Source organism: Talpa europaea (assembly GCF_964194135.1).
Source record: "Talpa europaea genome assembly, chromosome: 15".
Classification (NCBI taxonomy): domain Eukaryota; kingdom Metazoa; phylum Chordata; class Mammalia; order Eulipotyphla; family Talpidae; genus Talpa; species Talpa europaea.
Window position 1 is genome coordinate 76,812,921 of NC_140083.1, and position 15,695 is coordinate 76,828,615.

Below are 15,695 nucleotides of genomic sequence, written 5' to 3' on the forward strand. Positions count from 1 at the left end.
GTTCACAGGGGACCATGTAAGAAGATAATTCTCTAGCATTGTTTGTAGAAGTGGAAAATAAATAGTATGATGGATACCTACAATGGACTCCTATGCAACTATTGTAAGATAAAAACTTTATTATATGTAGCAATTAGATGGATCCTAGAAGCAGAGTTGACTGGAAGAAACTAAAAACAGAATCATATGGCGATGACATTTAAGCAAATTAAAACATACAAACATCCTGTAGGAGACTGAAAAATGTTCCTCCCCACATAGATGTCCATATCTTAATTTCCTGAGCCTCTGAATTTACCTTATATGGCAAAAAGAACTTTGCAGATTTTGTTTTTCTCATAAATATTTATTTATTTTTATTTTATGCATAGAAGTACTGGGGTATAGGCCAGAGGTGAGGGTATGTGAGAGAGGACTCAAACAAGTAGATCTACTGAAATACACTGTAGAGGGGAGCAGAGGGCGAGTCAAGAGAGGTCTGCTGTGCCTTGTGGGTTAGCTCCCTGAAGGAGGATAGAATTCAGGCCTCAGGGGTTGATAGTGCTGATCCTTAACTGCTAGGCCACCAGGGAGGCCCTAGAACTTTGCAAGGTCCTTTGATTAAGGACCTTGAGATGGGGTAATTATCCTGCATTATATGGATAGGCCTGACCATGCACAGTATTTTTAAAAGAGGGTGGCAGGTGATCAGAATGAGGAATAGGTTTCCAATTTATGAAACAGGGACCACAGATGGAAATCCGTAAGTCCTGTGCAGACATAACTTGTTCTATTTTTTTTAAAGATTTATTTATTTATGTATACAAGAACTGGGGTACAGGCCAGAGGTGTGAGGGGTAAGAGGATTCACCAGAGACAGAGTGGGGAACAGAACAGGCAGATAGACTGAAATACACTACTGAGGGGGAATAGCGGGGGAGACAGGAGAGGTCTGCTGCACCATGTGGGTACCTCCCTGGCTGGGGATCGAACTCGTGCTGCAGTGTCTACAGTTAGCTTCATAGGTTGCGTCTTAACCTCTTGTGCCACCAGGAATGCCCATACCTTGTTTTATTGTGCTTCACTTTGTTGTGCTTCACAGATATCACTGGTGTTTTGTTTTGTTTTTTAACAAATAGGTTTGTGATAATCCTGTGTCAAGCAAGTCTATTGGTGCCATTTTCCAATAGCAGGTGTCTGTCACATTTTGGTTACAGCATATTCCAAACCTTTTCATTATTATTATATCTGTTATTGTGATCTGTGATCAATAATATTTGATGTTACTATTGTAACTGTTTTAGGGCACCATGAACCACACCTACATGACAGCAAACAATAAATGTGTGTGTTCTACACCAGCTATTCTCCTGTCTCTCCCTGTCCTCAGGTCTCCCTGTTCCTTGAGATACAACAATATTGAGAGCAAGCCAATGAACAACCCTGAAGTGGCCTCTAAGTTTTCAAGCGAAAGGAAGAATCGTAGATGTCACACTTTAAATCAACAGCTAGAATGATTAAGTTTAGTAAAGAAGATGTGTCAAAAACCAAGACAGTCTGATAGATAGCTAAGTCTCTTTCACCAGCTAGCTAAGTTGTTAATGCAAAGGAAAAGTTCTAGAAGGAAACTAAAAGTGCTGCACCAGTGAACACATGAATGATAAGAAAGTGGACAGCCTTATTGCTGATCTGGACAAAGTCTTAATGGCCTGGTAGATCAAAGCAGCCTCAACATCCCCTTAAGGTAAAGCCTAATCCAGATTTATTTCCCAACTCTCTTCAATTCTGTGAAGGCAAGGAAACTGAGAGACAAGGAAACTGCAGAAGAAAAGTTGGAAGCAAGCAGAAGTTAGTTCATGAGGTTTAAGAAAAGAATCGGGGTGCAGCAGATCTCTCCTGTGCTTAACAAAACCTGTATAGCCGGGCGTGGTGGCGCGCGCCTGTAGTCCCAGCTACTCGGGAGGCAGAGGCAGGAGGATCGCTTGAGTCCAGGAGTTCTGGGCTGCAGTGCGCTATGCCGATCGGGTGTCCGCACTAAGTTCGGCATCAATATGGTGACCTCCCGGGAGCGGGGGACCACCAGGTTGCCTAAGGAGGGGTGAACCGGCCCAGGTCGGAAACGGAGCAGGTCAAAACTCCCGTGCTGATCAGTAGTGGGATCGCGCCTGTGAATAGCCACTGCACTCCAGCCTGGGCAACATAGCGAGACCCTGACTCGAAAAAAAAAAAAAAAAAAAAAACCTGTATAACAGCACACCTATTTATAACATGACTTACAGAATGTATTTTAAGCCCATCTATTGCTCAGGGGGATAAAAAGTTTCCTTTTAAAATATTATTGGTCATTGGGCCTCCCTTGGTGGTGCAGCGGTTGCGCGGCTACCTGCAGCCTCTGCAGCGCTGATTCGATCTCCGGCAGTTGGCGAGGGTCCCACACACACACACAAAAATAATAAAATAAAATAAAATAAAATATTATTGGTCATTGACAATACCTCTGATCCCCAAGAATACTGATGGATATTAATGAATGCCACTGGCACATCTGTTCTGCAGCCCATGCATCAAGGAGTAATTTTTACTTTCAAGTCTTATTAGATGAGAAATACATTCATAAGGCTATAGCTACCATAGATAGTGATTCCTCTGATGAATCTGGGAAAAGTAAATTCTACAGTAAATAGATGACATAAAGAAAATGTGTGACCATGGGAGGTCAAAATAGCAACATTACCAGGAGTTTGAAAGTTGATTCCAACCCTCTGAAGCCAGACCTTGAGGAATTCAAGACTTCAGTGGAGGAGGTGGAAATCGCAAGCGAACTAGAAATAGAAGTGGAGTCTGATTTGCTGCAATCTCATGATAAACTTAATGGACAGGGAGTTCCTTCTTATGGACGAGCAAAAAAGTGGTTTCTTAAGATGGAATTTACTCCTGGTGAAGATGTGAACATTGTTGAATGACAACAAAGTATTTAGCATATTACATAAAACCTAGATGCAAAGTAGCACCAACTTTGAAAGAAGTTATACTGTGGCTAAAATGCTATGAAACAGCACCATGTGCTACAGGGAAAGCTTTCATAAAAGGAAGAGTCAGCCCATGAGGCAAACTTCATTATTGCTTTATTTTAAGAAATTGCCACAGCCACCCCACCTTAAGGAAACACTAATCTGTTAGTAGCTATCAACATCAAGGCAAGATCCACTTGTTGAAGGCTCAGATGATTAGCGTTTTTAAAGGAATGATGTATTTTAAAATTGAGCTAGGTTCTTTTTGTAGACAGCTAGTGCACTATTTGCGTCATTATAGCCTATGAAACCTCAGCACATTTCCCAGGCCCCAAGAGAGGTAACCACCTCACTCTACGTGGGGTACTCTAGGTCCCCGCAATTTCACATCCCTGTCTGCCAAAAAAAAAAAAAAAAACAACAGGTGAGACCGGGCTCCCAATCCCCCAGGCCTGTGTATTGAATGGGTTCACAACACTGTTGAATCTTATTTCCTATCTGTGAAACGGTAACACCTCACCACAATCTGAGGCAGGGGTGAAAAAACTATTCTTTTTAGGGCCTTCCCTGGTGGCGCAGCGGTTGAGCGCTGGGCTGCAAAGCTGCCCGCAGCCTCTGCAGCGCCGGTTCGATCCCCAGCCCCTGGCAAGGGTCCCACATGGCGCGCAGACCTCTCCTGCTGTGCCCGCTGCTCCCCTCAGCAGTGTACTTCGGTCCTTCTGCCTGTTCTGCTCCCCGCTCTGGCTCTGGTGAATCCTCTCACCCTCCCGCGCTTCTGACTGTACCCAGTGCTTGTATAAATAACTAAATAACTAAATATTTTTTTAAAACCTATTTTTTTAATTTGTCTTTGGGTTCAGTTCAAGCTCCCCCAGTCCTCTACTCCCTCCTCCCCCCACGTCTAGGATCAATTCTTTTTTTTTTTTTAGGATTTATTTATTCATTCATACAAAAGCTGGGGTACAGGCCAGAGAGGATTCACCAGAGACAGAGCAGGGAGCAGAACAGGCAGATGGACCGAAATACACTGCTGAGAGGAGCAGCGAGCGAGTCAGGAGAGGTCTGCAGCGCCATGTGGGTCGCCTCCCTGGCCTGCTGGGGATCGAACTCGTGCTGCAGAGGCTGCGGACAGCTTCATAGGTTGCGTCTTGACCCCTTGCGCCACCAGGGCGGCCCTGGGACCAATTCCCGGTCTTCGGCTCAGCGGGCAGAGGATGCTCCCCGAGTGCCGGGAACCCCGCTCTGGCGGGGTCGGGCCGCCCGCCCGGGCCTTTCCACCGCCGCCGGCAGGGCCCAGCCTCCGCGACCTCGCCAGAGTCGCCCGGGCCGCGGCGCGGGGACCCCAGCGGAACGACCCTCTCCTTCCTGTTTCTCCGTCACGCCGCGCTCCGGCCTCGGATTGGCGGAGGCGCCCCAGTCAGTTTCCCCGCGGCCGGGGAGCCGCGGACCGGCCCCGCCCCCGCCCCGCCCCGGGCCCCGCCCCGGGCCCCGCCCCCAAGGCCTGCGATTGGACGGCCGGGTCAGGTGCCCCGCGCCTCGCGGAGCGCGCACCGGCCAATCAGAGGCTCCGCGTATTTTACAAACTGGGGAAGTAGCTGCTGCAGGACCCCGGCGAGTCTGGGAAAAACGAAGGAAGTGGGAGCCGTCCTGGGGTGCCCGAGACGGTGCGGCGGGGGCTCTCGGAGGGCGAGGGCTGTGATGGCGCATAGGGAGGAGAGGCCGCTCGTAGCAGGCTCGGGGTGCTGGAGGTGCACCCAGAAGAGCGGCCTTGCAGAGCCCGAGGGCGTCCGGGCGCTGGCATTTGGGCGGAGGTTTGGGAATATCAGGGTTGTTAGGAGCGTGGCCCGCGAACTCGCTGACCTTTGATCCCCGTCTCTCTTGTAGCCGACATGACCTCCCTCCAAGCCAGAAAGGATTCTGCCCCCCGGGGTGGATCCCCCACCCCTACCAAGATCCCCGTGCGCCCTCACAGACGCCCGCCGCTCTCCGCAGTCAAGCCCCGCGCGGTGGACCAAGAGAACCAAGACCCAAGGGTAAGAGGGACCTGGTGGGGGAAGAGAGTGGGTACAGGAGGCAGCACACATCAACAGTGCACCCCAACGCTGAGCCCCAGCTTTTTGTCCTCCCCTCCCCCAGAGACCGGTGCGAAAGCTCAGTAGTCAGCACTTCCTCCGTGACGCAGCAGACCCCAGGCCAAAAGCTACACACCAAACAGAGAAATCCGAGCGATTGGGGGCCAGCACTCAGCACCGGAACCCCTTGGAAGAGCTCAGGCCCAGTCCTGGGGGACAAAGTGTGGGGCCTGGGCCTGCTCCCCAGACAGGTACCTGCTGGCAGAAGTCTGTGTCTGAGAATACTGTCTTGACTGGGTGGGAGGATGGCATCTTGCAGTGGGGTTTTAGTCTCCTGCTTGCTGAAGAGCTCTGGTCCCTGCTCCTAGAAATTCTTTGCTCCTGGATCTGGTCCCTGCTCCTAGAAATTCTTTGCTCCTGGAAGCAGTCTTCTTCCTTCACCAAAATGTCATCCTTGCTACAGACTTTCAGATCCCCTCGGTAACCATCCATTGCTTTGTAGTCTGATACTTTCCAGCACCTTTTACAACAAGCCGGTATTTGAGCTTGAGTCTGTAACCTCTCTATAGCTGATGACAGCTTTTTGAGAGTGGGGTCTTTCTCTTACTCATCTCTGCATCCCCAGTGCCTGCCACAGTGTCTTATATCAAGTTACTGGAACATTTGGTGAACTGAGTTCAATTGAACAAGGCTCTTTGGCTTTTTCTTTGCACTTCAGGGTGACTACACTCAGCTCCTGCCCCTCAGCCTTCCCTCTCCTTCTCCTTCTCATTTTCCTTCTCTCTCCCTGCAGAGGCTCCAGGGGCCATAGAGTTCGTGCCTGACCCAGCAGCCCTGGCCACCATCCTATCAGGGGAGGGGGTAAGGATCTGTCACCTTGGGCGCCAGCCTAGTCTGGCCCAGAGAGTACTGATTCGAGAGAGCCAGGGAGGCAGCATTCGGAGAGGCCAGGTAACGAGACAGGAAATGAGATCAGGCTGGGGTGGACTGAGGAGAGAATTCTGAGCCTGTGCTGACTGCCTCTTTTGGGGTCCCAGGGTGCCCGGGCCTCTGCATATTTGGCCCCCAGAACTCCTATGCACCGACTGAACCCTGCCAGGGCTTCCTGCTTCTCTAGGCTGGAGGGACCAGGCCCCTGCAACCAGACCTTGTGCCCCCAGAGGTCAGAGGTACTTGTGAGTATCCCTGAGGGACTAAATTCAGTGCTCCTTCCAAGCACAAAGCTGGGCTTTACGAGGAAATGGTAGACAGCGGGGTTCTGTGGAGACAGAGGTAAGACCTGAGGTTTGGGCCCACCTCTGACTCAGTTTTTATCTCCTAGAGTCAGAGTCCATCTACAGGGACTTCCTTCCACCCCTCTACTCGCCCCCGTTTCCAGGACCTAAGAAGAGAGACAAGTGTCAGCAGTCGGTGAGAAAGAGGGGGTCATTTAGAAAAGAATGATCACATGTCTGATTAGTCTTAGAGCTGGGGCCTTCCAGTGGCCTTAGGACTTCTCACCAGCCCAGGAGAAGCCCATGACTACACAGAGATAGCCCTTGGACTAGGAGTCAGGCCTTCGTAGCCAGACCTCAGTATGACATCAGTTTCTTCAAGGGGACCAGGGAGGGCGGGGGAGTTTGGGGACACAGATGAGTGTTCTGTCTCCTTTGTTTAGTGGCTGGAGCATAGACTGTGGCAATAAATGGGATTTGGGTTGATTCCTCACTCTCATCACTTACAGTCATACATCCCTGCCTTAACCTCCAAGCTTCACTTTCTTTAATCTGTCACATGAGGATAATGTTTGCATCATTTTTAGAGGTTGTTCTGGAAACTGAGAGGTTTGTAAAGCACTTAGTACAATGCCCAGCTTATGCTTGGTACTCAGTGACTCAGCTGCTGCCCTTATTGTCCTCAGGACCTCAGTGAGCCAGGCCTCAGGATTGCTCCTGGAGACCCCAGTCAAGCCTGGTAAGTGTGCCTGAATGTGGGTAAAGAACTGGAGAGGTGTTTTGCCTGCAGTGGAGAGCAAGACAAGAGAAAGCTCAGCAGGCTGGGGGAAAAGACCTTATAGGCTAGAGGTTGGCCCAGTTGTGCTTGTGTCAAAGGAGCTGGTCTTCATTTCTACCCTCTCCCTGTCACTTCCTGCAAGATTTACTGTTCATTGTTCTGTCCTCAGCTCCTAAGAGCCCCCACCACACCCCTAGCCTGCTCACACTATTCTGATTAGCAAGTATTTACTGAGCTGGTGCAGGATTCTAAGGAGGTACAGAATGGATCCCTGCCCCTTGGTGGTGCTGTGGAGGCTGTCAAACTGGCATATTCTCTTCCGGAGGTTGCAAAACTCTGTAGCAGACTTTGGTGGGTGTTCCAGATTCTATAGCAAACTTCCTGTCTCTTTCTAGCTTCTTCTTTCCCTGGAAGAGAACATGAAATTGTCATTCACTCAGATGAAGGAGGGGGACCCCTCGGTCTGGCCCAGCGGGTACCATTAAGAGTAAGCAAAGACATGACCTACACCAGGGTGAGATGGAACCCTCCTGGGGCCGGGGTAGTCGGGGAATCCCCCAGCCATAGTCAGCCCTGAGAATTATGAGTAGAACCTGGCAGTCCCCAGCAGGAGATTTAATTGGGTCTGGATCTGCTTTAGATGGGCCCAAGCCCTCTCCAAGTGGGACTGGTCTCTGTTCACCAGGTGTCTTGGGCCTAGGACAGTATAGGTCACAGTCCTATACAGATTTGTATCATCCTCAAATCAGTGTTGAGAGTGAGACAGATCTGACACTTGTCAACCAAAGCATTCATTCATTCATTCACTCCATATGTATTTCTTGACAAGCTGCTGGAGGCCAAGCACTGTTCTAGGTTCTGGATATAGAGCTTTAAATAAGTTGACATTCTAGAAGGGGGAGACAACAGATAAATACACATATAAAATAATATAGTATGTCAGATGGTGATAAGTTCTGTGCTTAAAAAAGGCGTTACAGGGAGTAGAAGGGGTGGGGGATGATACTGCAGTTTCAAATAGTTTGGTCAGGGGAATCTCACTGAGAAAATGACTACGTAATTACCAAAAGATGCTGAGTGCGTGAGCCAGCCATGGAGATATCTGGGGGTTCTAGGCCAAGAGAATTGAAGCTGCACAGGCCCTGAGGAGGGACCTTGTTTATTTAAGGATCAGCATAAAAGAGATGTCAGCAAGTGAGCTGAGGAAGGAGAATGGCCCAGAATGAAGGTGGAATGATAGCGGATCCGATGGGCAAGGATTTATAAACCAGCATAAGACCTTGGCTCTTACTTAGAAAGCGATGGGGAAGGGAGGAGCAAGGGGGTGACGCTTTCATTAGGTCCTGAAGGAATCACACTGGTTACTACAATGAGAACAAGACAGAGGGACCCACTCTTTGGCCTTGTTCCTCTCCACAGGACAGCCGAGACACCCGCCTGATGCCTTCCCCTGGCCATGCGGTGCCACCTTCCGTCTCCCGTCCATCACTCTTTGGACAGGCTCAGCGTGTACCCTCCCCCAGCCCCTCAACCCGGGTTTGTACCCACAAATTCAGGGGGCTGAGCAAGGGCAGAACTGTCTGGCTGGGCTCCCGGCTAGGTCTAGGTTTTATCCCTGCTCAGGCCCCCTGTCTCTCTTCAGATCTCATATTCAGTGTTGAGGCATCTTGCCAGTCACTCCAAAGCCCAGCTCACACCCATCCCACAAGCACCCAGAGTTCAGCAGGTAAGAGGGCCTAGGGGAGGCCATGACTGGAGGAGGAAGGAAAGTTATGACAGAGGCAAGAGAGATTGGGCCCCATCTGCGGGTGCCTTGCTGACATGTCACTTCTGTTGCAGGCCCAGGGGTTGAGCGGCCTCTCCCCACAGTCTTGCCCTGAAGAGTCTTCCGTGCCATGGGTAAGTGGAAGTCTCTCCATGCCGAGATCCTTCACTCTGTCCTATTGGCCTTTGGCCTAGCATTCTGCGGTGGGTAAGTTCTCCGGAAAAGCTACCTTACTCTCCAGTTCTCTGTTTCACTGCTGCCCGGCCTAACCAAAGTCTGAGGCCTCTCAGAGACCTTGGACTCAGCCTGGTCTTCCTGCCCTAGCCTGACTTCCTCTCCTTCCATGTGGCAGGATCAGATTTCCATACGGTTATTTGACCAGGAGAGTGGCATCAGGTTGCAGGAGGGACCTGGGGAACCACCTGTGGCAACTCTTTGTAGCCCCCACTCCGGTAGGATTTCCAACCTTCAGATGCTGAAGATGCAGGTGGGTCTGTGGGACAACAGCTTTGATGCCTGATGGGCAGTGAAAGGGCCACAGAAAGGGGACAGGAAGAGAGGGGCATTTGGGGATACGTGTATGTAGGGACCTGAACCCACATCTTGACATCACAATGGGCTTCTTCCACGCTCTTCCATCCACAGCGCATCAATATTCTGCAGCAGCTTTTGCAACAGGAGGTAGAGGGGCTTGCAGCAGACAAATGTGTCCCTCTGGATATGGTTGAACTGCAGCCCATGCTGACTGAGGTTTCTAGAACTCTGAATGCCCCAGAACCTAAATCTGGGCCTTTCCATGTTCCTGAACTGTTACAGCACTCTGGGCTGCCAAAGCCCTGCCTTTTAGAGGAGTGTGAGGAACCACATCCTGGCCCTGGAACAGAGCCTGAGGTGGCTCAGCCCTGTCCTGTACCAGAGCCAGACCCCCCGGAGTCCTGCTGCAGAAGGGAGTCTGAGATTCCAGAGCCCTCTGCCCAGGAACAGCCTGAGGAATCAGAACCCTATCCTCCAGTAGAGCCTGGATCCCTTCAGGCCTGCATTCCGGGGCAGACTGAACTCCCAAAGCCCTCCTCTAAGCTAGAGCCTGGGGCGTCAGAGGCCTGCTCCCTGAAACCTAGCAATCCAGAATCCAGCCCACAGCTCTGCTGCAATCAGTGGGCTCCAACAACTACCAGCCTGACCTCTCAAAACCCAATTCGTACCAGTCCCCCTAACCACGCACTCCAGTCTCCAAGACCTCCAACAGGTCAGCCAGGTAAGGAGTTGGTTATGAACAAAGGAGGTTCACCTGTCTTGCTGGGAGTGAGCCCCTGCCTGCACCAGTGAGCCCATGCTTTCCTTCCTGCACTTTCTACTCTGCCCCAGCTTGGCTTTCCTGCATTAAGATGGAGGAGCTGTGACCCTAGACCTGTGCTCCTGATAGACTTAGCCCATGAAGAGGGGGTGGGAATAGAGAACTCCAGAACCTGTCCTGACCTCTGGCCTTGGCCCTCAGGCTCCAGCAATCTGGCCTCTAGAACCCTGGGCCTGAGGCAGCGCCTCAAGGCCTGTCTGACCACTATCCGCTGCTTCCATGAGATCTGCCTGGATGACGAGTGTGCCTTTTACACCAGCCGAGCCCCTCCCTCAGGCCCCAGCCGGGTCTGCACCAACCCCGTGGCCACATTACTTGAATGGCAAGATGCCCTGGTGAGCCTTCCATCCAGTCAGGCTGTGCCCACACAGCAAGCCTGGTGTAGTAGGAAATGGGGGGCGGGGGAGGGCAGGCAACCTTGACTCCTCTACAGGGGTCAGTGGGGTTGGCTACAGTTCCAGGATGACTAGGCTGTGACAAGGTCTTCTCTCTCGCCAGTGTTTTATTCCAGTCAGTTCTGCTGCCCCTCAAGATTCTCCATCATGAGGCCTCTGCCTTCACCCACTCCTGCCCTGCTCTGCTCCTACCTTTTAGCCCTTATTTATTGTTGCCCCAAACCACTGACTGGAAGCCGACACCCTTTTGTCCTTCAATAAAGTTTCTAAAGTATCAAAATGTATTGTTTCTTTCTGATCTGACCCAGTGGCCTGCTGCTGCCAGTGCCCACACGGTGGCAGTGTCCTCCACTTTAGAGACCCATCCTGGCCACAGGGTCCCCCAGGCCACTCACCTGGAGCTCTCCTGAAGGGAGTCAGAAATCATCCCCCTCGGGCCTATGCCACCCCTCAGAAAGCCTCTTATGAGGCTCCTCTATGAGGAGGCAAATGTGGGCCTTTGGGGACTGCTCCTGGAAGACCTTGCTCCTCCAAATCAGTGTCAGTTCCAGGAGCCATTAGCTATTCCCTCATCCCGTAGACCTGTTCCTACGTCAGGCAGAAAGAAGCAGCAGCCCGAGGTCTTTGGAATCTTCCTGTTAGTGCCACTGTGGTTGGTACCTCCCCCCCTACAGTATAAGAAGCTTCCTGAAGCGGACAGCCCCCTCATGCCACAAGGCCGGCAAAGCCCTGGGCAACTCTCCTTTTCCCCCTCCAGAGGCAGACCTCGCCAGAAATGACTGAATCTTTGCCTCTGGCGGAGTGACAGGCGGGGTGGGAGTCCTTGAGAGGAGTGAGGAAAAGGGTCAGGCACTTGCCCCCACTCTGTGCACCAAGTTAAGAGGCACACACATTCTCCAATTTCCTTTATTGGAAGAGGCGATAGCAGCTATAGCCCCAGGGCCTAGCTGGGATGGGGATGAAACAAGGACTGTACAGAATGAGCTTTAAAGGCCAGGACAGAATTCACTGGTTCCTCCAGTTCTTAGGAAAGTTGCCTCAGCCAGAGCCAGGAGCCTGATAATGGAGGTGAGGGGAGGAGAGGGGTGGCCAGAGAAAGTCTTCATAACACAGGACCAGCCCGACCCCTTCCCAAGCGCTCTGCTCTCACTCCGATGGGCTCCTCCTTTTTCTCTGCCTCCCAAGACGCCAGGGCTTCCTTCTGCTTTTGGTGCGTCTAGCTCCAACTAATGAAAATGATCCCCAATTGCCTGCAGGAGAGGACTGCGCCCTCTCCCCTTCCTGCTCCCACTCTCACAGGCATGTAGGGTATGGGTTGTCCCTTCCCAAGTCACTTTGCTCCTGCTATGGCCCAACCTCTGCTCAGCAGCCACTAATACCCAGGAGCACCAAGAGTCGGCCAATAAGAGACCTCTAGGGGAGGGGAGGGGCGGCGAGCCCACAGTCAGCTCTCAGAGGATGGGGTGGGGTCTTGGGTCCCGGCGAGCTGAAGGCGTCGATAAGGAGGGGAGTCAAGGCGGAGGCAGGCGCGGGGCAAGCCGGGGCTGGGGCTGGGGTCCCGGCTCAGTCCGGGTAGATGATGAAGCCAGAGAAGGTGCTGTACTTGTTGGTGTTACCGCCGTGGACCTTCCCGCCGTCCAGCTTGATGAAGACTTCATCGCCCACATCCAGGTGCAGGATGACGCTGTTGCTGGCGTAGTCGTAGTTCTGGTCTGCGTCCTGAGCAATGGCGCTGGCCCGGACCTAGAGGGAGAAGAGGGAACAACCCACTGAAGTCTTGTGCAGAGCTGGCCGAACCGAGTAGAAGCACCTGGGCATGTGAAGGTGGCGTGAGGGTAACAGGCTGCAGGGGCCGGAGGACGGATGAGGAAAGACCAGGACAGACGCTGGATCGCTGAGCTGCTCAGGCTCTGCCACTCACTGGCTGTGTGACTTAGACAAGTGTCACCGCTTCTCTGGTCCTGAATTTGAGCTATAAAGTGTAAGTAATAATAGAACCTTATCTCAACATTGTTAGGATTAAAGGAGTTATTGTCTACCAAGTGTATTAGTTCAGTGTCTTGCACATGGGCAATGCTGCATAGGATTTGATCTATTACCGTTTAAAAAAAATATTAGCTTGTTAGGATAATTAAGATTCTAAACCCGCTTTGACCTCCTAAACTTGCGTTCCCTTCCCCCGCTGACAGGACTCAGGTGTGTCTGGCAGCATGCAAGGGGCAGACCCTGAGAAGGTGCAAAAAACACGTTCTCCCCTGGCTTGCTGGGTTTGCCGCCTCCTGGAGAGTTCGCGGGTGCACGGACCTGGGGGGTCGCCTCCGCTCCATAGGGAGCCCCCTCTGCCCTCTGGACTTGCTGCTGCTGTTGCCTCCGGCAGCCAGCCCCCTGCCCAGCCCCCCTCTTCCTGTCCCGCGGGGGCTGGTTATTAACTCATTAATTATTCATCATTATTCTAATCACTATTTACCATCCCCAGGGCCGCAGCGCCTGCGCTATGGAATACAGAGTGGGAGCCCTGGGGCCCCGCCCCTCGGAAAGCAACACTCTCTGGTTCCACAGCCCCCCTCCACCCCTCAACTATACCCGCATAGACTATACACAGCGACTCGGTGCCATATGCAGACAGACAACTCTGTTTTCACATCTTTGCACTCCACAGCCCCAAGACACACTGAAATCACACACACTCTCACTCCCTTACACACACATGCTATCTCACTCCCATACAGGCACACAAACACACTTCTTTTCCCTGGATTCCTGGGGTGATCCTGCTGGGAGGAGACCCCAATGCAGCAGCTACAACCTTGGAGCTGGGGAGTGCTGCAGCCATAGCATAGCAGGACCCAGGCTTGGAACAGCCCGCCAGAGCAGGCCAGGTGCCCCAGGCTGTGGCCAATCCCACCCCTGGGAGGGGGGGGCATTCTGAGCTCACTGCTCTGCCCCAACCCCAGCTCCTATGGTCTGGGTGGCTCAGGTCACATCTACCTGTGGGGCTTTCATTCCTTCTATGAATGGCAAATTGGCAGTGACGTCCACTCTGACCACCGCAGCAAGGAGTGAGCCTAGAGGGGAGGTCCCCAGGGAGGGTGTGGGGCCGGCCAAGGGCCAGGGTTTCTGCTCTGTCCCTTGCCTCTATTTTCCTTCTCCAAATCCCTTCCTTCAAGCCACCAGACTGGGCTCTGAGCTGTCACACCATTTCCCATCCCTGCCTACCTAGCCAGTATTAGATGAGGGCAAGACACTGAGGCTAGCTGGCAATAAGCGGCCTGGCAAACCAATGAGTGTTTCCTTCCCTTTCAACCCTTTCTTTGACTATCCAAGCTGAATGCCCCATAAACACTGCTCAATGCTTGAGAGGGGGATTTCATTCTAATCAGAAGGGTCCAGACTCCGGGCAACTGGCCCCTTGCCAGACTTTCAAGAAACCCAAAGACCAGAAACCCAAAGACCAAGGGGCACTGCCCCAGAAGAAAGAACACCCCAATGTGGGGCCAGGAAAAAGAGGCTAATTGGCAGAGTGAAATACAAAAGAAGTTTAGTTATAGTTAAGAGTGTGCGGTAGCAGCTGCAGAGGCACTGAGTTGTGCACACTGGTTCTCATTCTGACCCCATTCCTTATGCTCCTTGAGACCTTGGGCAAGTCCTTTCCTTTCTCCAGCCGCTTATTCCTCCTTGGCTAAATGAAGCCATTTCTAAGTTCTTGACAGCCTGGGTTCTTGGATTCTGTGGCACTGTTTGGGGAAGGGGTTCGGGTGTTAAAAAAAAGGGGGGGATTTAGAAGACCACCCGATGGGATCTGGGGATGGCAGGAGGGTGCAGGGGGGGCCTCACCTGTCCGTTTTTCATCAGGTCGGCCCACATGCTGGTGCCGTCGCCACCGCGCATGAGCACATGGTAAGCAAAGAAGTAGACTCCCGGCATGGGGCAGGTGAACTTGCCGCTGGCTGCTTCATAAGCATTGCCCACGTTGGTCACCACGTCGTCGAAGCGCAGCACCTCATAACCTTCATGTGGCCGCCTCAGGCCCGCGTAGAAGGCGATTCGAGGCACGTACCCCGCAGGGGGGGCCACCCCGCTGGGGCCTGGGCCTGGAGGACCTGGGGGACCTGGCCTGCCTGGCTCTCCCGGAGGTCCCCTGGGACCTGGCGGTCCCGGGGGTCCTCGCAGACCTGCTTTCCCGCGCCGGCCCACCTCTCCCTTGGCGCCGGGCGGGAATGGGGGCGCGGAGGCGGGCGCGCCGTCGGGTCCCGGGCCTCGCGGCCCGTGCGGGTCGCACACCATGCGGCAGCGACCCAGCATCTCGTAGTGCGCCGGGCCGCGAGAGCTGTGCACCAGCAGCGGGATGGCCACCAGCAGCAGCAGCACCATGGCCACCCCGACGGCCGCGCCCGCCACCCGCTTGCGGCGGCTCAGCCGCGACGCGGCCAGGGCCAGCAGATCTTCCTCACTCTTGGGCGCAATGGCGGCGGAGGCCCGGGACTCTCCGCGGACCCCGGAGGCGTTTAGGCCTGACTTGGGACGATCTCACCCCCACCCCCGACGGCTACCCCCAGCACTCCCGCCCCTGCGGACTCCCGTCTCAGCTGTGCGGTGCCCCAAACCTTCAGTTAAGGTGCAAGTTCCCCCGTGGGTTGCGCCCGAGGCAGTTCCCGACGGTTCAGAGCCAGTGGCCCTCCGTGACCCTCCGATTCAGTAGGACGATCCCGGGTGCCTGAAATCGGCGACTTCTCGGACGGCTGGTTTCTTACAGACCTGGGATGCCAGCTTTCCGGACGACTATTTCTCAAGGATGGCGTCGCCTCGGTCCCGGGCTACCCAGACGGATCGCCCCGGGGTCTGAGCGGGGACTCCGCTGCTCTCTGGACGTCCCGGCTCTGCGCTGAGGGTGGCGTCCACCGGGCGCGACCTTCTGGCAGGTTGGCGCTCTGGTCTCTTGCAAAGCACAGACCCGTCTTTGTAGCCCCAGCCGCGGCCCCAAGCCCAGCTCGAGCCCTGGCCCCCGCCTCTGCCCCGCAGGGACGCTCCCCTCCGCGTCCCCAGCCCGGCTCCGCTCCTCCCGGGCGGCGGTGCAGGGCTGCGAGCCGCGCGCAGCGGGAGCCGCTTTAAGAGGCCGGTGGGCGGAGC

The 15,695-nt window shown here is 53.6% G+C and overlaps 2 protein-coding genes across 2 annotated transcripts; one reads left to right on the plus strand and one right to left on the minus strand.

Annotated features, from left to right (window-relative positions):
* Positions 1 to 4,752: 4,752 nt before the first annotated feature.
* Positions 4,753 to 10,719, plus strand: TROAP (trophinin associated protein; the record flags this gene model as incomplete). The annotated part of the gene is made up of 14 exons (XM_084254850.1): positions 4,753 to 5,023; positions 5,127 to 5,313; positions 5,856 to 6,013; positions 6,100 to 6,237; positions 6,390 to 6,472; positions 6,963 to 7,015; positions 7,450 to 7,568; positions 8,474 to 8,590; positions 8,697 to 8,780; positions 8,894 to 8,953; positions 9,172 to 9,306; positions 9,465 to 10,074; positions 10,315 to 10,508; positions 10,672 to 10,719. The coding sequence occupies exons 1-14, from the start codon at positions 4,880 to 4,882 to the stop codon at positions 10,717 to 10,719; spliced, it is 2,130 nt and encodes a 709-aa protein (XP_084110976.1). The 5' UTR covers positions 4,753 to 4,879.
* A 1,412-nt stretch (positions 10,720 to 12,131) lies between these two features.
* On the minus strand, positions 12,132 to 14,939 carry C1QL4 (complement C1q like 4; the record flags this gene model as incomplete). Its single annotated transcript, XM_084256344.1, has 2 exons — positions 12,132 to 12,311; positions 14,403 to 14,939. The coding sequence occupies 2 exons, from the start codon at positions 14,937 to 14,939 to the stop codon at positions 12,132 to 12,134; spliced, it is 717 nt and encodes a 238-aa protein (XP_084112470.1).
* Positions 14,940 to 15,695: the final 756 nt, after the last annotated feature.